This window comes from Clavelina lepadiformis, chromosome 7 (assembly GCF_947623445.1).
Source record: "Clavelina lepadiformis chromosome 7, kaClaLepa1.1, whole genome shotgun sequence".
NCBI lineage: Eukaryota > Metazoa > Chordata > Ascidiacea > Aplousobranchia > Clavelinidae > Clavelina > Clavelina lepadiformis.
The window spans coordinates 16,808,400-16,828,193 of record NC_135246.1 but is presented as its reverse complement, the minus strand read 5'-3'; the positions used below and the strand labels follow the sequence as shown (position 1 = coordinate 16,828,193).

At 38.1% G+C, this 19,794-nt stretch overlaps 1 protein-coding gene across 2 annotated transcripts; it reads left to right on the top strand.

Moving 5' to 3' along the window:
* Positions 1–2,874: 2,874 nt before the first annotated feature.
* Positions 2,875–19,579, top strand: LOC143465119 (uncharacterized). 2 transcript variants are annotated; one of them, XM_076963286.1, is made up of 14 exons: positions 2,875–3,823; positions 11,915–12,106; positions 12,404–12,516; positions 12,651–12,790; positions 12,917–13,015; positions 13,334–13,434; positions 14,075–14,179; positions 14,450–14,596; positions 14,767–14,856; positions 14,977–15,033; positions 15,347–15,478; positions 15,761–15,841; positions 15,953–16,175; positions 16,412–19,579. In XM_076963286.1, exons 1-14 carry the CDS (start codon positions 3,050–3,052, stop codon positions 16,813–16,815), a joined length of 2,658 nt encoding a protein of 885 aa, XP_076819401.1. In that variant the 5' UTR covers positions 2,875–3,049; the 3' UTR covers positions 16,816–19,579. The 2 variants fall into 2 exon arrangements, with proteins under 2 accessions (XP_076819401.1, XP_076819400.1); XM_076963285.1 differs by having other exon boundaries at positions 14,072–14,179.
* The last annotated feature ends 215 nt before the right edge of the window (positions 19,580–19,794 follow it).

Here is a 19,794-nt window from a genome sequence, read left to right as displayed (position 1 = left end):
TTAGCAGTCGCGATAAGTGATGTCTCTGACAACACATAGTCAATTGAAATGTAAACCCAAAAGGATTTTTGTCAAAGCTTTTATTGTTGTAATGCAGTCGTAACTGAATTTTAAAAAACTTTTTGAAATATCTAACATCTAAATTTCAGATAGCAAGAAGCACTTTTACTAAACATTTTTACAAGTTTTTTTAATGTACACAAGAAATATGCAAAATTGCGTTGAAGTTACTATGGGTTACAGTACAGCTACAGCTTGCAATTTTCCTTGCATGTGCTCATCCTTATAACTATCACACATTTGATACCGACCAATGACAAATTCACCACTGCACATTTTGCTACTTAATTGCAAATAAACCGGTTTGTTTTATTGTTGATATAAATGTGAGCTGTGGAAAAATGCGCACTCCTTTGTAATAAGCAGATGAGACGATTAGATTTTCTCTGATGGCAAAAAGAAATAATTTATTTCTTGTATTCCTATTTGTGCCCAAAACTGAGTCAGAAATAAACGTATTGGAGGTAATAAAAAACTCCCAAAATCACGTTCTGCTGTTGACTGCAAGCAAACATCAGGTATTCGTATAGATGTGAGTCACTACACATTAATACAGATGGGTTAATGATTATGGGTTTATTCTTTGACCAAGATGTAAGCTTATGTTTAACTTTGCGCTGAACTGGCCAAAAATATGTGCTGTACTGTTTACAAAAAGTTTCGCAGAGATGGATAGCACAAAAAATACTTGTTACAATCATTTATTTAAAAGTATTCAGTAAAATAAACATTTTTAAAAAATACACTAATTGTAGTAACACTCTGAACCACAGCGTTATGCTTATAATTTTCTTTTATTAAATTAATTTAATCTGTTTCGCATGAGTGCGCTTGAAATGCCAAGACTTTAGCCTTGGTGAAAGGTCACGTGGTCAATTCATGACGTCAACGACTCTATGCAAACAATATGGCTGATGTTCGCGTTACACAATCGAGGGGTGAGCGATGCAGAAAGCAATGGCTTGGCTTGGTGGGATGTCGTAGCAACTAAAGTATCCATAAAAAGGACATGGTAATAGACATAGAGTTGACATTAAGTCACTTTTTTGAAGATCTGAGAAAGGTGCATTTGTCAAAATTTTAGGCGCGGCCTAAGTTTTGCTATTCAGTTAAAAACGTGATTTTATAGCGATTGCAACAATCGCCAAATACGGCAGTACGGTGCGGTGTGGTATTGCTTTGTCTAATAACGCCGAGTAACAAAGGATAGAATAATCCTGGCAGCCTACAGGTTACTGTTCGGTAATTTGGTCAATGCCTAACCACTTGAAGTGTTTATCCCGATTGGTGATTAGCCGACTGGCTAGTGGTTAACTAGACTGCCAAGTTTGGCATTGGCGCACCCAATATCGCTTTTAATGAGTTACAGTTCTAGTAAAATTTTCAGTATAAAGTTATAGAACTGCGCACTTTATGATAAAAATGCGTACCTGAGTGCACACTTCAAGAGCGTTTGAGCATTTTTCTTTGTTTGGTGCACTGAAGGTCTTGTTGAAAACGACCCTACTCTGCAATCTGGGTGGTCAGGAGGTTGTTATGGTCTTTTTGACCAGACTGAACGTAACAGCCTAAAGGCCATGTTCTCCACATGCATGTGAAACAAGTCTTGAAGCTTGTTATTTTGCCAGGTGTCAGGTGCAAGTGGTAATACTGCTTCTTGCATGGTTCGATTGTTTAAGTTATCAATATCCTATATTTATAACCTGCTTAGGTTTTCTTATTTCCTATCTATAGGCTAGCTGGTAGTATTTTGGATGTTTGAAGTTGTTAAGCTACTATGTACACATATTTTAGTTTGTATGACTAGGCTACTGGTAACTGTACAATCAATCTAAAACTAAACATCAATTGTAGGCTCTATAGCTTTCTTATATTTTTCATGCTGGCGTCCTCGACTGGAAACTATGGCAGTTTTTGACAAGAAATCTTGTTAGCAAAAACAATTTCTGATGTGATGGATTGCACTGCAGCCTTAATTCAGGTCTTGTGCAGAAGTGCACAACCAATTGACGTCACAGTTTGAGTAGCTGGTGTCTAGTATGCAAATACATCTTGTGGTTGTGAACTTCTACATTAGACCCCTTAACTCTTTCCTTATTTGTTATAACTTATTGTTTACAAGTTTAAGCAATCTTGAATGGTATGTTAGTTATAAATCAGTGTGGATGTGTCAAAGTTCAGTGGGCATGTTGATGAGCTCTGTGCAAACGTGTTAACGTAAATTTTCCAATAAATGTAAAGCCAAAATTTGTGCTTCACCAACGTAAAATTACATCAAAACCTAAACAGCAATTTTGCATTGTTAAATTGGAGAATTTGTTTGCCAAACTGCAGTATCTTTCAGGTTGCATGGTATGCATGAGATGATAAAAACTTAATTATACTTATATAACTTGATTTCAATCATTTTGTGAGGATGTGGGATTATGCAAGCATGAAAAAATATGCTGTCGGTGTATAGGATATTGATTTTAAGTAACGTCATGATCTTTTTGCTTTGCCAATCCACATATCTGCATATATATTTACTTTGAAAATTAAGTGTCTTTTGAGGAAGTTTTTCCTCCTAGCCCTACATTAATATGATTCACAATCGGATTAATAGAACCAGGTTAATAATGAAGTTTTTGAATCAGAATTCACATGCAGCAACTGGTTTTAGAATTTACGATGCTAGTTCATTGGCATTCATGTTTCTACCACATCAACATAATGAATGAATTTGTTGATCATTTTTGAAATAAAAAGTGGATTTTATTCAAAATTAGCATTTCATAGTAACTGTTGGATAATGTGATTACAATTGTTTGAAAATATCAAAAAATACCAAAGTTTTATTTTTCAGCACTGCGTTTCTGATATCTGTCTTGAGTGTAAATGTTGAGTAGTTATATAGTTTGCTAGTACATGGATTTGTTTCTGGATTTTACATAGTTATCTTTTCCGTTTAAATATCTACTATTTGAAAACTTTAAAACCTTTCCAAATAATGGAGGATAACAACATTCAAAATATAGACTCTGACTTTGAGCCTCAGCAAAGGCCTCGCACTTGGACATGGCCGATGAAGAGGCCAAACATTGGCGGCAGGGGTAGCGATTCCCAGGAGAGTGATGTCGCAATGAAGTTGGAACCAACTATCATGGAAGCAGGATCGCAAGAACAACTTATGTCAGACGGCATAACTACAATAAAGCAGGAGAGTCCAGATGCATTTTTACCAAATGGTTTTATGGGCGATTACAACCCATTGGTAGGCTCACCAACGGCTAACCAAGTCACAGATGTCAACAGACTTTTGTCACCCCAGCAAGAAACTGTTACCAATATATGTAGTGGCCAAAACGGCAACAACACATTGTCTTTCACTACACTAGACCCTATGACTCATAGCAAACCTTCTGTTGTTTCAAACTTTGACACTGTCAACCTCTCCCCATCCCAAACCGGGTTTGATATCAAACCGAATGTTGTCCTAGGGAATTGTACCACAACCTCAGAATTGCAGCAACCGATGAACAATAGTTCAACAAGTGTGGAAAACTCTGCAACTACTACAGTTGCCAGTCCTACTGTTGCCAAACCAAAGACTTCTTCAAGGAAAAACGCGTGGGGAAATATGTCTTACGCTGACCTTATCACACAAGCTATCGAGAGTTCACCAGATAAAAGGCTCACCCTTGCACAGATCTATGACTGGATGGTAAAGAATATTGCTTACTTTAATGATAAAGGAGACAGCAACTCCTCTGCTGGATGGAAGGTATGTTACTACTATCAACATAACTGATAGCTTATATCATGCACTGCACATTAAAAAATAAAGCAGGTTACTTAAAACAAAGCAGTTTACTTTGTAATGCTGTGTACGGTATACATACAGTAAGACTTTGATACTCAAGAGTTTATTAATCCAAAATTCTCACCTTTCTGACACAAATTATCTAGGAATGGATTTTCCGTTATCTTTATGCTTCATGATATGTAATCCTGTTTGTAATTTTGGAAATATCACTTACCCGACACAATCCTGTGGCGATAAAATGGTTGGTATAAATGCGAACCCACTGTATATACATTTGCAGTAGATACACCGAACAGAGTCAGCACTACACAGTAGTGAACCATATGCCTATTTGCTGACTTCAGATTTTGATTTTGATTTTGCTGACTGAGAATTGTAGCTTACCATTTTTTTGACATAGTTTAAGCATTATTCCACCCAATACATAGGCATTAGAACATTGAAGCTCTGCGTCAGAGTAGTGGACATAATAGAGTTCTCCATAGCAAGTACATGTGGTTACGATCAAGTTAAAATGGTATATAATCTCCTCAAGTGTGTCTCAGCTCTTATCCATAATCAAATACAGTATGATGCGGTGGAATTCTTAGCATGGCTGTAACTGAAAGCTAAGGTGTGTCTTGTATTTCTATTGAGTAAGTGGAATTACAGCATGTGCTTGTGTTTGTCCATCAGCATTGCGAATCAATATCCATAACAAATAAATATCGTGAACTGTCCAGGGCTAGTCTCATGTTCCCATTGTGGAACTGCCAAAGTTATTTCGAGGAAGTTATGTAAACAGGGCATTTTCAAAACCACAAGGCAATCATATGTTTACTGTTGTTATTGTTAAGGCCTTGTGCGGTTTTTACAATCGAGTTCGTACAAAAGTTCGCATATTAAGCACTTAAATAAGAGCAGGCCAAAGGCTATGAATTTTGTGCGTAATTTGATGATTTTAGATGGATTGCCTGGAATTTTGGTACTTAGCCCTAAGCGCAGTGCCCGCATTTCGCCCACAGATTACAAACACGTGATTTTACCGCTTGTTGATTCTGCATTTGTCAACAAGGCTTGTGCACAGTAGGACAGCCTTGCGTTAACGCAATTTGCTACCTACGTTAAAGAAAGATTGACTTTACGTCACTGTTAATGTTCAGCGGCAAAAAGAGTGACCTAAATGGTAGCACACTTCCGCACGGATCTATTGCGTCGACGGATGATTGATGGCTTTGTGATATGGAAATTGCATTACGTATGTGCGTTGACGACTTTGTTATGTATGCCTCTTCAACAATGATCAATTGTGTGTGTTCCCTTTAGTCTACAAGTAGATGGAACAGGTGAAGCGTTTCTTCTGCAACGTCTTTGCGAAACCATTCAGAACAAACGAAGCATTTCGGCCGTATTACTGTTCTGGTACGCGTTACTGCTTTTCATTTACAAAAATAGACAACGATCTACCAATACTGTAAGTTTCCACACCGCCTCTGTTTCGGTTTGACGTCACACGTCGCGGTTTTGCCGTGTTTTTGGTCATCCCGCAATTTTGAACACCAGCTTTGTGTCATAATAGTGAGTTAGTGTAGCGAAATCAAAAACCTCCCAATCTGCCGTGCCACACCACACCAGTCTCTGCGACATTGGTCCCATACAATTTCACTTATCGCTTCAATCCATTACCCGTTTTTCAAATTAATTTGAACTTTAAGCCAAAAGCAAAGTTGATTTGCGTTTATATAATTCACTTACTCGTTTTGATAAGCCACTTCGAGCAAATCGTGTAGCTTTTGTGCAAAAACTGTTACAGTATCATAGACTTCTTTTGCAAAATCTGAGCACTGCGTATTTCCAGTAGCGGTCCCGATGCAATTGGCGAAGAGAAAGTTTGGCATGGCCTTTGTAACAAGTTTGAGCTTGCCCTGTATGTTGGATACGTTTATGCTTTTGAAAGTTCTTCCCCAACGTACGCTATTCTCTTCATACACTGCCGTTGGACGGGTTCGTGTTTGACAGGATCGATTGCTTCCTTTATTTCTATGACATGTCGGGACATTGCTGAAGTGCAAAGGCATGAGTAATTACGGTCGTTCTGGAAGCAATATTTTTAGTAACCTCTAATTACGAATCGTACATCTTTCCAGCAAATGACGCAGCTGTGCGGAGTCGATTGATAGTTTTCTAGTGATGCATAATTAAAGCGTATACACGGAACAGCATAATTACAATAGTGTTGCGAGGAAATTGATAGTTTGTCACGTCGTACTTCTTCAATATATTTGCTAAGTCGACCGAAATTACCCACTACGTTGGCAAAAAAATAAACTAAAATCACGTTCTCAAGACTTATTTAAGAATCCGTTACTCTGATCAATGCTGTGCAATTATCGTGGTTAGATGGGTTTGGTGTTTGACAGATTATGCACCTTTTCCTGTTGTTTATTAAAATTCAAGAAGAATCGATATTATAGCTTCCTGTTTCCATTTGCAAAATTTTGATCGTAACGGAGTCGATCGTACTCCGTGACGAATGACGTAAGCAGCACCCACGAAAACTCTAACCACAATATTACTAGCAGTCACGGAGTCATTAAATTTCCATTACTGTGTTTTGTCAGTTTTTACCCGTCGACTAGAACCGCACTTATCAAGCTGACCAGTGGCGTGGGAATCACACGCCATTTTGTTGCAATATACATCCGTGTAGAATGTTGTCGATATTGATAACTTTGCATGAATGTTAATTACGGCCTGTATCCGTACCATGACATTATAGTATTGTAAGGTTCTGTATTGTCACGCATCTCTCGTTAATGATGTAGTAATTCTGTTTGACGTGAAAAGTATATAGTAAGGTCTAGCATTTAATCACGTACTAACGACACATTTCATCGAGTATACTGTATAGTATATAACGCATCACCATATGCTGTATATGAGTGAACGTACGCGTTATTAAAGTGGCAGCGCCAGCATCTGCTACCTTTGCAGTTCGTGTGCAACAATGCTTTCTGCAGAAGTTTCATCTTGCGAAATACGACGCCGCGCCTAAACAGACTGGATTGTAGCATGCTGACGCATTGCCGACGTTATAGTCATATATCGAAACAAACACGCGTCTATTACATCTCGACCACGTATTAGACTTTTAAAGAACGACGTATTATCATGCGTGTTTTAACGTTACGTCAAAATGATGATTTTCTTACATTAAGACTTCCGTCCACACCATGAGCGCTGACTCTTGCACAGAGTGTATACCCGCCGGTGCTGTTCTCTAAACAATAGCTTAGGTCAATGCAATGCACATTGCACACAAGGTTTTCGAAGCAAGTGCTTCGCAGCATCGATTTATGCGGAAAGTGTTACTTTTGTCCACTGTTGCTCCCGCACGAATTGATGTCATGCCGCACCGCCCTACTATCATGTTACGCTTTATCATTGCTGCAGTTTGGATGACACTTGAATCACTTGTGGTATCGTATGCACTGTACAAGGTTATCGCTGCTTTCAAGGAATTGTCTGGACTTCAAACTGTAGGTGAAGGCCTCTGGTTTTTGACTTACTTAGCAAGCAGGTAAGCCTAATCAGTGTTGTAAAATAAGACCTGGCGCTAGCCATGCTTATTAATTACGTTGGATGGGTAAATAATCGCATCTCAGCTACACCGTGCGACAGCTTAAGTGGTTTTTACGTCAATTCGTTTGTGACAACATTGTGGTTACGTGCGGCAGTGAACAATCTACCTCAAACGATCGCGTATGATTCCAATCTACGTAATCGTTTCCGATGATAGCAATGGTAGTATAGGACGACTTCACGCGCCGCTAACGTTGAAAATGCACACGGCACACACCTGTTGATCCCAATGACTTGGGAATTGTCTATCCTTCCCTATTGCTTAGTCTGATTGACTCGGACCATGATAGAGCGTCGCGCCAAAGCGCTTTTGTGCTCGCTCGAAGGAGAAATTGCTTGGGTCAATAACCTCACTTGTTTATACGCGGTTTGTTGGAAAGCTGGCAATTTGAAAAGCGATTACGAAGGAAATTGCGACTTGATAATTGACCAAGCTATGACCCAAGCGGTCATTTACATGTCAAAGTCAGTTTAAGATACCCGTGGACTCGCCATAGCACTTCCGGAAACGTTAAATTGATGTCCAACTTACCATATATATATATGTACGTTTGTTATCTATTTATTAACATCCCGTTCAGTCGTTGATAAGTGATGTAATGGTACTACCGTGCCGTAGTAGTTTCCGTAACTTCAAAACAAACCCGTTTCACCCAAATAACCCTTATGGGTGATACGAAACTCTTGGGAGGACGCTTTGTGGCGAAATCTTTTAATGAAGAGATCACAAAAGCCGTCAAGGGATTGTTTTTGCACACTTCGCCGTGACGTCACACTTGATGACTCATCCACGTGGTACGGTGTTGTTGTCAGTTTGGGAGCCCAACGTTCGCGCTTTCTTCCCTCACTGGTAAAAAATTGTTCAAATGGTGACAGTTGCGGTTGGATGTATGTCTACCTTAATCGCTCTGTTACTACGACGCGTGTTTGTTTTATCCTGGAGAAATTAGAAGGAGATTATTATTTATTTCTTTTCGGCACTCGAGCTCATTCTTTGATCCCTATTTACGACAGCGCGTATCGTATCTCTTGTAGTTGCATACACAGCATTCGTAAAAATGTAATTTCGGTTTTATTGTTTTACGGATTTTAAAGTGCGCCTAACTATTACGTTAGAATGACCTGGGGCAATGCGCCGCCGTGTATTTGCAACGATTAAGGTGAAAAACAATTTTTTTTCTCATCCCCCAGATCCGTAATCACGTTACAAACGACCGAGGAATCTTAAGCCGAACTTGTATTCACCCTGAAAGCCCTTTCAGGTTTCGCGTCGCCGGTGATTTTGACTCATTTACTTACGGCCGTCCTTGCGTCACCTCAATCCACGATCGCTCTTTACAAATCGTCCCTTAGTGCGTAAACAAACACGGCAAATATGCGGATGATGGTCTCGCAAACGCTGGATGCTACCGCGACCAACTTGATTGAAATACGAATTGTTTTCAATTGTTAATGCACCAAATTTTGTCAAGTTTTCTACTGTCTGATTTGGTAGGGTTGGTTACATAATTTGCTTTGATGGTGAGTTTAATGACTCAGTCGTGATCTTAAAACCTTTTTTCAAGATTACCTGTTACATATACCACCGTTTCAAGTGACATATTTTTACCGGTCATGGCCTTAAGGTTATAATGATTTAAAATCCGTCCCGTATCAAATTTTCGCCATTTCAAACTGCACTTTGTTATGCTTCACTACAACGCGGTCGACTCGTTTAAAATGAACAAAATTCTTCTAAAAACTTTCCCGAGACCTGTAAGCAATACTCAGATTTTTGAGATGGCCCCAGGCTACTAACCTCGACCTGAAGTTGATAGTTATTGTGGCAGGATTGGCACTGAAGGTCGTCGTATGATTTGTCCCACGATACACAACGAACATGAATGGACACACTGTACTGTAGTTGTTTTGATTGAGAGACGGCACTCGAAGTTGGGAATGAAACCGAGTTCGTTTTTGCAGCGTTCTATAAATATTATCTTTCGAAGTACGATCCCTGTATTCGTCTGCATATGTAAACCCGTAAGCTCGTCAAGTGTTGAAAGACTTGGCTAGTGGAACACCTCTCCATTCCAACGATGTAGCGAAGAAGTGGCCGTAGGTTATACGAAAATTAACTGCTGTCATTGCCGAATTCAACTTCAATTGTGATTACTCTCGGCTGGCGTTGATAGCATGCTGTCAATACCACTGACTTGTGCTTAGTAGATCTTCGTGTGGTTTTTGCTTTTTGATACCAATTAGTTTCGTCACATCCTTTAAAACTGCCTAAATACGGCCGGACATAAGTTAAATTTATTACTGTTGGCAATGACAATTCTTAACCATTATGTTGTCAGTTATCGTTGTGTCACCCGTTTCAGAGGTCTGTGTACGTAGATTTGGCGAAGATTTATATTCCTCTGTAATGCTGCTTTAATGAATCCCTAATTTCACACCCACCGTTGCCAGGTTGCGTTCATTATTTAAATGTTGCCCATTTTCACTCCCATATTCCCACACCTCAGTTCAGAAACGGCTACGGTGGTTTGTTATACTGCGCATGAAATCGGATGTTTTTGTTTTGGGAAGTATGCCAGTTGCTGATACGACATTTATTCTCTGTATGCGGGTTTAATGAATGCGGCCTCATTGACCTGCTTGAAGAATTGGCTTACAGCTGGTGCGAAAATCCCAAGTTTATTAATAGCATTTCGTATCATATTAATAGGACACGTTTTAGCCGTTTTGCAACACCGTTTGGCATGATGCATCTAGCTCGTTGCGAAACGTGCATTGATGGATGTCATAATCGCTGCGTAGCTGGACAAAGCACCAGCTCTGCTGCTTTTGCAAAATGCAAGCATATCGATTTTTCATCACAAGCCGTGCAGCTACATGCACACGACCTCGTATGCCGCAACCTGCTGCTTGTAGCGCCTGCTGTAGTAGAAAACTGATAAGAATTCCGTGTAGTTCATGAATAATTCAACGCACGGATTTCCTTTCTTTGCCTAGCGCAGCGCCGACTCGGCACTTTGTAATCGAAATACTTTGTATCAGTCGCGTCTTGATGTATAAAACGAGCGGATCGATTTGTTTGCGACGAGTTCGTCCTGCGCTACGCCCGCCCCTCGAAAGTATTTATATGATTTTGAAGCGCGCAGATTTCCTCCCAACACGACGTGCCCTCATCTGCCCTCCCGGCACTCTAGTGTCCTTTTTATCCTTCTCCATTATGTGTGTTTTGTCACGTGATCTACCCACGAAAGGCTCACGAGCACTGAAGCATACCAAGCGTTTGTGAGGTAACAATAGAAAGACGTGACGTCAACAATTCTGTTCGATGGGTTACGTACGATGCTCAGTGAATGCTAATGGCGGTCAACAATGTCTTATCACTGGGTAACCGAAAAAAGTAAAATTGGAAATAGATGGAGCTGAAAAGTTTGCGTCACGGTCAACACATCTATCTCTGTTATTAACGGCTTCGTACTAAAGCTTCTCATTTGCATTTCTCATTTTTTCCGTCATTATTTATGTATAGGAAACTTATTTCATATTCGCCGCAAAACATTTAGCAGTACAACCAATTCTGTGTTACAGTAACCTCAAATCATGTTAAAGGTGAAACACAATGATTTATTATGTCAAGTGGCAGCTGCCCAAGATATTTATAGCAGTACCAACTTTGTAGGTGGCTTTGACTGGTTAATCATTAATTTGTGGCATAGATGACTCATAATACTTCCCACTTAATACCACAATTCCTGGTAATGCAGCCTTTTATCTTGACACTTAATCTCATGTTTTGTTTTAAACCCACTCATGTGAATTTGGCTCTTGTCATCCCAACATTAATTTCCTGGCACCTACACAGTATATTGTATGTGATACTGATAAGGAAAAACGCTGGAACCTTATTGGAAGAATAAAAGCGCACCAGTAATCTATAGAAAAGAGGATATTGTACTTTGACCAGTTTATTACATCATATCAGGAGTAAGTCATGCATTGGCGGCATTTCCTTCTCCTGCAGTGCTTTCGCAATGGTACAGCCTTACTTGACACCTTTTTCTTTGTGTAGTACATCCATTAGTAGCGCAATTAAACTGTATAATGTGTCTACGAGCATGTTGTGATGGAATGTTTTGTGTATCTTTTTCAAAAAGCTTTTGAATTTGGAGTGGGTTGTAGAGTGAATTGTTGTGATGCAAACTTACAAACGTCATGCCAACGCAATCAATAAGATGTACAAATATTTGCATTTTAACACCTAATTTATTTTCATCACACAATCGTTACCTAACCAGCAACAGCAATACAAAGGTTTTGTAACATTGTCAAAAAAATTCAATACCCCACTCTTTATAAAGTACCGTATTTGATAGTGTACAACTGTCAGTTACCAGTAAAAATATTTAATCTTCGGTGAAATTTGTTTGCCAGAATTCCATCCGACATAACTTGTCATTACACAGCAAGTTTAAAAGAATCCAGAATGAGGGCACAGGAAAATCATCCTGGTGGGTGATCAACCATGATGCCAAACCTGGAAAATGTCCTCGTCGTCGTGTGCAAAGCATGGACACAAGCAACGTGAAGAATCATCAAAAGAGGGAGAAAGCAAGACAGAAGAAGGCAATATGTTTTAAATATCGTTATTTAAAATAGAAAAAATGTTAATCTGTATCATTTACATTTTTGATCAATCATCTTTAATTCACTATGGACAAGTGGACACACACCTACAATAGCGAATTAAGTTTCAGTTGTCATAGCATGTACATGTTATATTGTCGTGATACCAAAACTTTGTGGTAACAATTGCCGCGATAGTGGTTGATTTGTCTGGAGAGGTATTTTGTTGCACATAGGTGATGTTAAGGTGGAATGCCATGATTTACTAGTCTTTTAAAATGAAACTTTCGTATTCAGGAGTTTCTGAAAAAGCAAAAATCGAAGCAAAATTCCCCGCCATGGACTAGGAGCCCAACAAGCGGAGATATTCCTTATGATCATTTGAATGCATCACTTGCATCTGAGTTCAGGTAAATGCAAAGTGATTGCAACATTAGATGCAACTTCTTCTTCATTACAAACAACTTACTCAGTTATTTTGTCTAATTATTTATTTGATTTATTCTACTCTATATTGAAACTGTATTTGTTCTTTCTATCACAGACAGCGCACAAGTTCCAATGCGAGCAGCATCGGCAGGGTGTCTCCAACACGGTCTGGAAATTGTCTTGCGGCAGACCTAGTGGACGATGGTCCTCCACCCCTCTCCCCAGTCCCTCTTTCATCGTCATACACTTCTTCAGGTCAGCGATGGAAGCTTTTGTATTTGTGCTTCGCTTTGAAGTGAATATGTTCTTGTGCATTTGCAGGAAGCCTTTTTCAATGCAGAAATTTTTTACTGTTGGTTATTGATTTTTTTCAATGTTCAGGTCCATTTGGTGATCTTATTGGCACTGGAAGAATGGATTTCTTTGACAGCATTGATATGAATACAGGAGAAACTCCTGATCTTCTTGAAAGCATTGCAGGTGAGTTGTCAGTTTGGCAAGAAAATGGTTGTCATGGTTTGAGAAAGCAAAGACGTGTAGGTTTAAAAACCAGTTGTCAACAGTTTTAATATTCACCATGTTGTGTGTTTAAGCATATTTAAATTTATATATCAATAATAATCAAACTTAGAAAATGTTTTATGTAATTTCTTTATGAAAAATTTAGACAACTCTTAATCTTAGAGCGTCTGCTATATACATAAGATTGTTTTCTGCCCAAATTGTTTCTCTATGGACAAGAAATTAATTAATTTAACTAATTTTTTGCTGTTGTAATAATTTTATTGATTGATTCAGGTATGGATATGATGAGCTCAGCGTCACCAATTGGCACAAATGCTGATCAAGCCAATGTTTACCTGAACACAATTGATGGCCCACAAACCGTACAACAACAGGTGTGTAATTTTTGATGAAGGAAGTGAATTGTAGAATATGATTGCCTTTTCAATATAGTGAAGCATCAACGTAAATTTAAGTTCCCTATTTAAGCTGTTTTGTGCTCTTAGTGCTTCTTATAAACTTATTGCTTTAACTTAAGTGCTCTCAATAAAACTAACAATAAAACAAAGAGTCCGGAATTTTCGAGGCAAAAAAATGTCATTTCATTAAAGGTTCCTACCTAATTTATCCTGCCTACTTCAATGCCAAAATTATCTTGTGCATTATAAGTTTACTAACTGCATTTGAGGCAACTACAGCACTTGAAAATTTATTTACTACTATTCCTAAAACCATCCCATGTTTTCAGATTAACCAGGAAGTTTTGTGTTGCATTGTTACAATTTCTTTGTGTTTTAAATACTATTCCGCTGTTATGCATACACGGTTCCTCCGTACATCTTAATGATAACTTCACTAAAATCACAAATATTAATTTTATGGAATATGATGCAGTTAACATGCAGCGCTGTTGTATTTTTTTCACAGCAGACACCCGTCTTTAATGGAAATACTGTGCTGAATATTCTACAGCATTAGTTGCAATGCCTATAGTAGAAAAGTTTGGTAAAATTTCAGTTTATATTTGCATAGCAGTTGCCTGGAGTGAACAATGCAAACAGAGGAATAATATCAAGTCCAAATCTGGCTTCTTTGTTACAGCAGGGAGTTGGAACCCAAGGCAAACCCAAGCTTTCACAGGTAGAAGAGCGACGTGATGCCAATGCTTTAGATCTTAACATCAGTTTACATCTATTATGCATTAGTGCTATCTTTCAACCCTTCATTTCAAGTCTGAATGATTTAAAAAAGTTAAAATTTTAGGTTAAGCAATAACGATAATGCAAATTCTAAAAATCAAACCTTGACTAGGCTTGAAACACAGTTTAGACAGCAAAAATTAATCATTTTGAGATGTTTAAAGTTGATTTTCGTCTGCCCAGACATATACATTTGCGCATATCGTTACAGCTACAGTCTCGCACTCCCAACAAGACTGTAACAAAACCACTGCCGAATATGAGTATTGATACTGGGATGAGAGGGCGATCCAATACAATGCCCAAGCTGCAACCACAACCAAAATACAACATGTCAGATAACATGCATTGCCTTCCGGTAACGATCTGGCCTTGTTTCTTTAACTATTATTGTTTGTTATGTAAACCTTGAATGCAATTGGTCACTGAACTAGTGCAGATATCAGCTATACAAGCTGTGTATACCTGATATAGTTTATGGAGTCATCAAATACCTATTGGTTGTTTGATTTTTGTCGTTTTATTTAGAGCGGGGATCTTATGGCAACCGAACGTTACAACAACACCAACTACAGCACAGCCGACGCACAGATTTCACCACCAAATCCCTACCTTAACGTAGGTGTTAATGCTCAGTCGTTGGTCTGTGTGGGCACAGCTTCCCTTGAATCATGTCTGGATGTCACTGTTGTTATCATTTAAGCTTTGCATGTTAAATTCGACTTTTTACTTCCACAGACACCGGCGTATTCTTACAATCGACCTCAGCCACAGGTGCAGCAACAACCTCAGCAGGTGCTGTGTCTTTTTATTTGTTGACTTATAACATAATTTGTGGCTATTGCCCATTTTTAATGTTTTTCCACCTGAAGATAAGCACTGGGCTTATTAACACTCTGTGGTTCAAAAAACCTGATAAATCAAGTAACTTCTTGGTCCTTACAAAATGTTTGTTGTCTTATATTAATACTGTACTATCAAGTTGACCAAGTCTAACTAATTTATTGTCTCTCTTTAGCTCAAATTAAGGTGCTTCCAGTACAGTTTCGAATGCTGCTGTTTTTACTTGCAGCGAAACATTGCTTTAAAAATGCTTTTGCTTATTTAGGATAACCAATCAGGGCTGTCATCTTATGTCAACCAACACAAAACACTCTTTCAACTTTTGGAAATTCAGCGACCATCAGATGAGATAAATAATGTTGGTCAGGCCCAGCAACTGAACATGAACCAACAAAAAGTACGCTGCTGTTAAGACAAGTCATACGCTGTTTCCTTCTAATCTCAATTTTATGTTTGTGCATTTGGTCAATATTTTATACCTTTTCATGTCTCAATACAGTAATGTATATGAGTGACTGTAGAAATTTTTGGAAGAAGGGAATTGTAGAAATTTTAAGCAGGGTTCCCCTAAAAATAAAAAAATTGCTTTGGAGTCTAGTTTGTATGCCTGAAGAAATGCTTTTAATAAACCTATTGCATTTTTCATATGCGGCAAAGATGACATTTTTTTACTTTTTAGGTATCTGCGATCCCTGTAGCAAACCAACAAACAGCACGTGATGGAAACTTGCAGATGCGAAACTACACGCAGCCCTCACAGGTCTGTAAAATTTGTGCCTGCATATCTATGACCTACTCGTATTCGACTGATTTACGTTACTTTCATTACTTCTCGTCAAATTATCTTTTTAACCTAAGTGACTCTCTTCAGATACAAGCTCTTAGCAATGAAGCACCACCGCAGGGAAATGGAAGCCAAAGCAATCTCTTGCAAATGAACCAGGGGAAGTTTCCATCTGACATCAACCTTGATAACCAAGATATTTTTGATCCCGGGATGCTGGACTTTGAACAGATGATGCAGGACATGACTCCCGCATCTGATGCTTTTGGCGGAATGGATTTCAGTTCGTACTTCCCCATTGAAACACCAAGTATGATGATTTTGATGGTGGTTGAATAGCAACTTGCTGAATTATTTTTGACGTAATGTTTGTAATTAGTGTATATAAATCGCTTTTAATGTGATATAGTCATTGCTTAATAGTGAATTGCTATTTTCCCTTCAGTATTTTTAGTAAAAGTGTTTATTTCTGGAAACTGAATATTTTATGCAAAAGTTGTTCAAAATATTGTTCATGGTCTCACTGATAAAACTCTTTTATTGTAGATTTTTCATCGGGACTTGAACTCGACAATACCATGGACACCGGCAACAGTACAGCTCAAAGCAGCAACATTAACAAAATGAATGGGCCTCTTGACAACAGCTACCCTTATCCAAACAACATGGATTCATTGGCACTGCAACAGCAGCAATCTCAGCAACAACAACAACAACAACAGCAGCAGCAAAGATACGGGCAACCACCGATGTACAACATGAATGCTGGGGACAACTGCCAACCCCAGGTTCTTATGGGGATAGAAGGTAACAACGGATCAATGCTGGTTGGAGGTCCAAGCCGACCAATTGGGGTGGTGGGGCCAGGATTACCCCAACATTTCAACTCACCTCATCACACACTGCGCACGCAGTCATCGGTGGGGTCAATTGGCAACTACCAAATGTAACAGTTCTCACATTAATGAGGACAAAACTTTCGGCAGTTGGTTTAGCACAGCACCAAGCGAAGTAAGAAAAGCAGGCAGCGAATGGATATCTACTTCAAAAGATCATGCTTCAGTATTTTGATTTTTGGTGTCTACTTTTATTTACGTTGTAAATAATGACTTCCTGTTCGAATTTTTATGCATCGTTGGTACAGACGCGTCATAAAAGTCTTACGGTCACACCTAGGGCAAATTTTGTTGCTTCGGACGATTATGCGCTGCCAAAAATATTCATATTTTTTTGTAATTTCAACACTGAATGCAGAAGATACCTCGTGCGCTTAAAGCGGATGACTTAATTCAAAGGTGTAATTAAAGGTGTACAAGCACAGGTTTGTCTGTAACTCGGTTTTGCATTCCAACTGCATCAGGGATGGTTGTCATGCAACATGAGAATGGAATTTGCTGACTCTATTGGTGTGCTTGTGCAAAGACCTTTGTGTGAAGTATATTTCATCGTAAGCTATGTTTCGTGCGCGTAGTTTCCTCCATTAATCGTTGCCCTTAGCGCTGTCTACAATGATATCAAGGGAGTTAGTTGTAATTCTACGTCAACAAGGAAATCATTCGGTGCTCTTTTTATCTTTCTACTTCGCATCATAATTTTACAGGTGCGGGTTTCCGACAGAAAAAAATCACGGGCGTAACTGATTTATTTTGTGCTCAGCTGAAATTGAATAACTCAGTTGACCGACTTTAATATACACTGCTCCCATGCATATGTAGATGCAATAACTGTTATGTTTTCTCTATTGGGGTCTATTTTGAACAGAACGGTCTGTTGTCATTATACCCTTTATTGGCAAATGTTAGCATTTGTTGAATTGGTTAGTGCTAACATGTTTCACTGTTTGTCAATATTTATCTACGCTGTAAATGTTCTTTTAAAGAGCAGACACCTTGAATTTTTACGCAGATTTTTGATGTTACATGTCTTCATAATTTTACGGCATGTTTACAAATATTCTCTGTGGTGTGCTGATGTTATGATGAAACTTTGAAAATGCATGTGTTTTCAGAGTATATAATCATGCTGAAGAAAAATAGTTTTAATTAGCTTATAAACACGGTATGGTATTTTGCAATAGCTATTAGAAAATCAGCATTGCAATTCTGCACATGTGCTTAACCCTTTTAGCAGAATTTGTGTTGTTGTTTATAAAGTTCAGCATGTCTCCGAGATGTTATATTTTCATGTTGGAGTCACACATTTTTCAAAGTTTTATTTTGGCTTCTTGATTTTATCCTGTTTTTAAGGTGACTCGGGTTACTGCTGACTTTCCCGTTTTATATCTATGAATGCTAGTCTTTGCCCAATTTAATGTAAAATAAAGCAAATATTTTCAAATTCACTACAAAAATTTTTCAGTTTTTTTTTTTGAAATCATTTACTTACGTAAATGTATGTTTTATTCATGTTTTGACTCATTTATGGCTAACGCTGTATAAGTTCAATATGGTGCTAGTCTGTACTAGCTAGCACTGTCTTCATTTAAGCACCTAAACACACTTGGCTACTTGGTGGGTTGGATCTATGCGAAGTGGTTTTAATCTACTCTTGGTACGATGTAGAAAATTGCTGTATGTCCTTTTCGTGTGGAAAAATATTGCTGATTTGTTACATAACAGCGATTTCAGCATTATTTCATGAGCGTTGTTTTATCATCGCATACTTAATATATACCACCAACACTCTATTTATGTATATATAATATATATACATGTAATATTATGTCTAATGTGGTGCTTGTGCGTAATGTAAATGTTTTCTCATACTAATTGTTGGTATTTTTAAATGCTTTTAGTTACACGCACGTATTTGTGGTAGCTTTTACTATGTGGTTGTGCTACTGTTGGCATTGTTTTTAGTGAAATGGGCTTAACCATCCAAAGAGCTTCCACAAGCCACACAACTTCCATTGGTTTGTTGAATTCCGCACATGAATAGGTGTTAGAGCAAGAAAAACGTTTTATCATTCAATTTTTAATGAAATTTGGATGAATGGTGAAATTATTTGAAACCGCACTCATTGTAAATTGTTATGGTCCGTTATCAGAGCAACCCTACCATCAGCATCAATGCTAGCTGGCAAAAACCTTATCTCGCCTCTCTCAGGTTAAGTCACTGAGCACCTCTCGGTTCAATCCAACCAGATTAAATTGTGGGCACGCTGGTCTGCATCGAAGTTTTCTGCAATAATTTTAATCTAATGTTTTTGTACGCGTATTTCATTCACATCCTTAGAACTCATTACCTAACTAAAATCGATGTTAAATCAGCCCATCATGTAAACATTTTTGATTATTGTTATGGATTTTAAAACGAGGTTTTAAAAATTTTTTTGAGATTGCGAGGTTCATTTCCTATCTATTATTTAGCGGTGCTAGATGGGAACATTTGCAAACAAAGTTTGCTGGACTACGTAAGACTACGTGGCGTGTGCTACAACTTTCATAATTTTTGTTAGCTTTAGTTCTAGTTCACATTGTAATTATCAGAGTTAAGTTTCAATGAAATAATTTTAATGAAATTCTTGTGATTGTGCTTTGACCAGTTCTGCATTATGTACATTGTACAGTGATCTTTTATGCTGTATTTGTTATTCTTTAGCGTTGTAAAATGTATTTTGGTCATACTTTGGCGATTAACATGATTTTTTCGGTATAAAAAATTTGTTTTTTCAATTTAAATAGTATTATCAAGCTTAATTAGCGTACTGCAAATAGTTTCATAGGTTATCTATTGGAGGCTATAATTTCAAGGATTGGGAAAAATGTGAAACTATCAATTCTCTTGCAAAAGTGCTAACTGTACTTCATGGCTTTGTCTATTGAGGACCATCATATTTGTTTAGTATTTACCATGGATGCTTACTCCAAAATACGTTCATTGCAGCAGCTAACACAACAAATATTACTTCATGAAAAGGTTTATGATTT